Genomic DNA, 4,730 nt, shown 5'->3' on the forward strand with positions numbered 1-4,730 from the left:
CCAGAAGCCAAAGTACAATCTGAATTCTAGTCTTGGCCAGTGGACTTCGTGCATAACCATCACCAATTCCTTAGTGGAGGCTTGTTCATTTTTCTGATGATGAACTTGTTTCAGTGGAGTTTTCAGATTAAGATGAACTAGGAAGAGAGATCTGGTGATAGAAAATCAACCAATGAAAACTCTACGGTGGATCACAATAGCTGAAGCTACAACCAATGACAGAGATGGTGCAGGACTAGGGGTCTCCATCATTTGTGGTCTGAGTCCATAGCAGCTAATAACAGAAAGACTGAGGTGCGCCTGGTCTAGTCCAGGGTCTTCACAATTACTTGCTGTGAAGCAGAAAGCTGGGCAATGACTAAGGATGACAGAAGAATTGATGTCTTTGAGTAGTGGTGCTGGAGAAGAGTCTTGAACTTGAACACACCATGAACTGCCAAGAGAACAAACAAGTCTTTTCTGTAGAGGATGCATCCAAGTTGCTCCTTGGAGGCAAGGCTTTTGAAGCTCTATCTCATATACTTTGGCCGTGTGGCTGGCTGAGAGGGACTAGTCCTTGGAGAAGGACATCATGCTTGGAAGGGTGAAGGGACAGTGCAGGAGAGGAAGAACCTGGATGAGATGGATCGACACAGTAACTGAGATAATGTGGGTAGGTGCGTCATGGACAGTGAGATTCAAGATAGGACAGAGGGCAGAGCTATTGGACATAGGATTGCTATGAGTTTTAGTTGACTGGATGGCACTAACAATAACAATCTTAGGCAAAAGAGGTACCTTCAATGATCTTTGCCAACACCCTTGTTGGAGTAAGGGCAGTGTTAGTCACGTGCAAGCAGTGGGACTTAGTGTCTATTGAGGGTCCTCAGTTCAGGGAGAGAGTGAGTGGAATGTTTCTGTCGGACCTCCAGTCACTTACAGAAGCTGTGTCCCTCATGATTACCTTTTAAGAGAACTCCACCCCTTCTGCCCATTTCTTTCTGAGACTTCATCTCTTGGTGCAGAATGACAAGAGCTCTTTCCAGCCCCCTCCCGTGTTCCCATCACCACAGCGTCTCCTGTATGGCATCAGAAATTGTCCTGCGTTTTGTCTGTGTCCTAACTTTTTTGCGTTTTGCTGTTTGCCCCTGAGACGAGGCGTAGAACTGTCATATTCACTCCTGCACTGAAGTAGGCGCTGTGAACAGATTTTCTTCTTCCTCTATCACATGGAGAGAATAGTCTTTCCACTCTAATGATCGTAATAAGCTATTCCTCTCCCACCTCGGTGAATACTGGACAGACAGAAGGCCAGTGGGGCACAGTTCGTGATACATGAGACAGGACACTGTATTAGGGTCAGTCATTTTTCCACCCTGGACCTCAGCACCTTCTGCAGATTGAAGAAGTGAGAGAGAGACTAAGAACTTCTGCATTAGTGGTCTGTGATGTTAATTAAATTCCTCTTCTGACCCATTAGCTTTTATGTGTGTTTCTCTACCATCTTCCATCCACTCTTCTGTTTTTCTTTGCAAACCACGGGCCTCAGGAAACAGAGAGACATAGTCCAGCCCTGTTGACAACAGAGATGCTGGTATCTTAGTGTTCTTCCAATAGAAACACTTCAAGAGTATGGCTTTAGGTGGGGCTGGGGAGGGGGGGAAGAGTACGGCTTTAACAAATACATTTCTTTTTCTCATTGATTTGGAGGCCAGAAGTCTGACATCAGAGAAGAGGCTAGGAGGACACTTTCTCTGTCCATTGAGGGGAGAAGGACTTGTCTGTTTATCCTTTCTTCCTCAGTTCCTTGGTAATCTTCACTGAGCATCGATCGTTCCCCATTTGTACTTTCTTACTTATGTATCTACGGAGCCCTGATGATGGCACAGTGGTTAAACCCTCAGCTGGGAACTCAGAAGGGACTATTCAAACCCACCAACCTTCCACAGAAGACAGAACAGTCTGCTTTCTTAAAGATGTCCAGTCTTGGAAGCTCTAGATGGGGCAGTTCTCCTGTGTCTTATAGGCTCACGCATGGTCAGAATAGACCAGACAGCAGTGGGCTAACGTAACAGAAGATGACTGACCTCTTTCTCCCCAGATACCTCACCGTGGGAGAGAACGGGCCAGCTTTCTGTTCAGAGCTCCGTACTTCCCTGTTAGAGCCTCACTGCACCTCTAAGTAATCGTCTCCACCTTCAGAGGCCCGTTTCTCCTGCATCTAAATCATTACGAGGAGTCACCTCCATGGCTAGGCTCCTTTTTGATCTCCAAAGACTCTCGGGAGCTGCAGGGTCTGCATAGCCCTTGTTACGTTCTGGAATAATGAGGAGGGTGACCAATTAGGTGGCAGCTCAGAAGAGGTCAATCCTAACCCTCAGATGGTCAAGAAAAAAAAAAAAGAGAATCTGTTTTCCAAATGAGTCTTTTCCCTTTTCTACTCTTTCCTCAACAAAATTTCTTGTACAAATCACCTCAGCTTCAATTGTTCGGACTCCTTGAGACAGAGAGTCTCCTGTACAAACCTTGGTTTCAAGGAATACAGGAAGTTTCCACCTCCACTGACGCCCAGAGGGACTTCTGTCCTATTTTGCTGATAATGAAATCTCTACCCTGGTGCTAATGGCCACATTCCTGCCTGTGTGTCCCCCATCAGTGCCCCTGTTGGAAGACATAGTGATGCCGGGAGAGAAGTGATCTGTTGCATGATGAGTGCTGGAGGACATCCGTAGGTGCTTCATGGTGACCTTGTTCATCATAGGAAGGGAGATAGAGAGGGAGGGGAGGTTACTTCCTTAACTCAGTTGGTCATCTGATCCTTTCCGTGCTTAATCTCAGCTCTCTCCTGGGAGGAATTTTGGAAGGAATGATCTCTGCAAACCCCTAGAATGACGCAATGGGGTCACGCCAGATGGGATCTTGATTTCACACTGTAGACCTGACCCCTGAGGGGGAAATGTGAACAGAAAAGTCAGAAATGGCGAGCAGACGCTGCGTTGGATGTGAACTTGGCCATGTCTCTCGCCCTCTTCTGCCTCAGAGTCCCAGGAGGGGATGTGGGGCAATGATGGTTGGTCTCCAATTGCTGACCGGCCCTGACAACATCTGAGTCTGAGGTTCCTGTTCTGAGGACAGGGAGGTACCTGTGGGCAGTCTTTCTTGGCCTCCAATTTCCTGTTGGGGCTGCTTCTGAATCTAAATCTTGCAGCTCTTCGTTCCCAAAGAGACAAAACTTGAGAAACAAGTTATTTTTCAAGGCGAGACTTTGGTTTCCAGATATGCTGTTGCTGCTGCTGCCCCTGCTTCTGGGAAGGGACAGAGCTGAGGGCCAGGCAAGGGAGCATGGGAATGAGTTCCGTCTTCAAGTGCAGAGCCCACAGACAGTACAGGCCGGCTTGCATCTCCACGTGCCCTGCACAGTCAAGTACCCCAGGAAGGACTGGATCGACTCGGACCCAGCTTATGGCTTCTGGTTCCGGAAAGGCGCTCATGTACTCCAAGATCTTCCAGTGGCTACAAACCTGCCAGGTGTTAAAGTCCAGAAGGAGACCCGGGGCCGATTCCTCCTCCTTGGAGATCTCCGGGAGAACAACTGCTCCTTAGACATCAGAGACGTCAGGATGAAGGACGCTGGGTCTTACTTTTTTCGGTTGGAGAGAGGAAGACTGAAATATACTTACCTATTACCTGAGCTGTCTGTGAATGTTACAGGTAAGGAGCTGACGCCAGCATAGGTCACAGAAGAAGGTTATGGGCCTCAAGGCATGGCTGGGGTGGTAATGTTTGCATGAATCAAGGGAAGGCTGTGTGTCAGAGACTGAGGCATACATCTCAGGGCCATATCTCTGAGTCCTTCTTTCTCGACCGTCAATGTCCTTCCCACCAGCACTGATCCGGAAATCCTTCATCCAGATCTGAGAGACCTTGGAGTCTGGCCACCCTAGTACCTTGAGATGCAGTGTGCCCTGGGCCTATGAGCAGGGAACACCCCCTTCTCCTGGGTGCGAGCCTCTGTCTTCCTCCAAGGCCCCACAATCTCCCTCTCCTCAGTGCTGACCCCCACCCCATGGCCCCAGGAGCATTGCACCAGACTCACCTGTTGGTGAACTTCCCTTCCGCAGGTGTGACCACTCAGATGACCAGCAGCCCCACGTGTCTTGTGAGCACTGAGGGAGATACTGGGCTCTCAGATCTTGTTGAACCTTGTCAAGTTGGTACTGACTCGTAGCTGACCCTCCAGCAGGTTTTCAGGGACAGTAAATTGCACAGGAAGAAACTGCCCGTCTTTCACTCACAGAGCAGCTGGTAGCTTCAAACTGCATACCTTTGGGTTAACCGTGTAGTTCTTTACCACAAGTTCCATGTACCCGGTAACTGACCTATAACTGACTCTGTAGCTTTTCAGAAGCAGTGAATCAGGTGGGTGGAGATTCTGCCGTGGAGCAACGGGTGCATTTGAACTGTGTGTCTTTGAGTTGTCAGTGCAGCTCGTTACCACTAGGCCACTGAGCTTCCTGGACCTCTGATGAGGGGGCCTCAAAGGCCACAGAACTTGGAGGAATCTGGGCTCTGGAAATTGGAACGCAAGTCCTGGAGAGTCTGGATGAGAAGAGTCCAGGACATTTTCTGCCTCCGTCTCTTCCCTGTTGCTGCAGCCTACGGGGATCAAGGGCCAACGTCCACTCTCCCTTGCTCTGAAAGAGATTGGCTTCTCTTTTCTCTCCTAGACTCTCCATGGAACATGACTGTAA

General features: G+C 48.9%; 1 protein-coding gene across 1 annotated transcript in view; it reads left to right on the forward strand.

The window, feature by feature from the left end:
- The first annotated feature begins 3,257 nt into the window (after positions 1–3,257).
- Positions 3,258–4,730, forward strand: part of LOC102868048 (sialic acid-binding Ig-like lectin 8-like) — a 125,677-nt gene continuing 124,204 nt past the window's right edge. Inside the window, exon 1 of the mRNA XM_006897361.1 lies at positions 3,258–3,690. Coding sequence (XP_006897423.1) covers positions 3,258–3,690 — 433 coding nt within the window. The remainder of the gene's footprint in view (positions 3,691–4,730) is intronic.

Source organism: Elephantulus edwardii, unplaced genomic scaffold (assembly GCF_000299155.1).
Source record: "Elephantulus edwardii isolate Elephantulus edwardi_28Jun2011 unplaced genomic scaffold, EleEdw1.0 scaffold00208, whole genome shotgun sequence".
Lineage (NCBI taxonomy): Eukaryota > Metazoa > Chordata > Mammalia > Macroscelidea > Macroscelididae > Elephantulus > Elephantulus edwardii.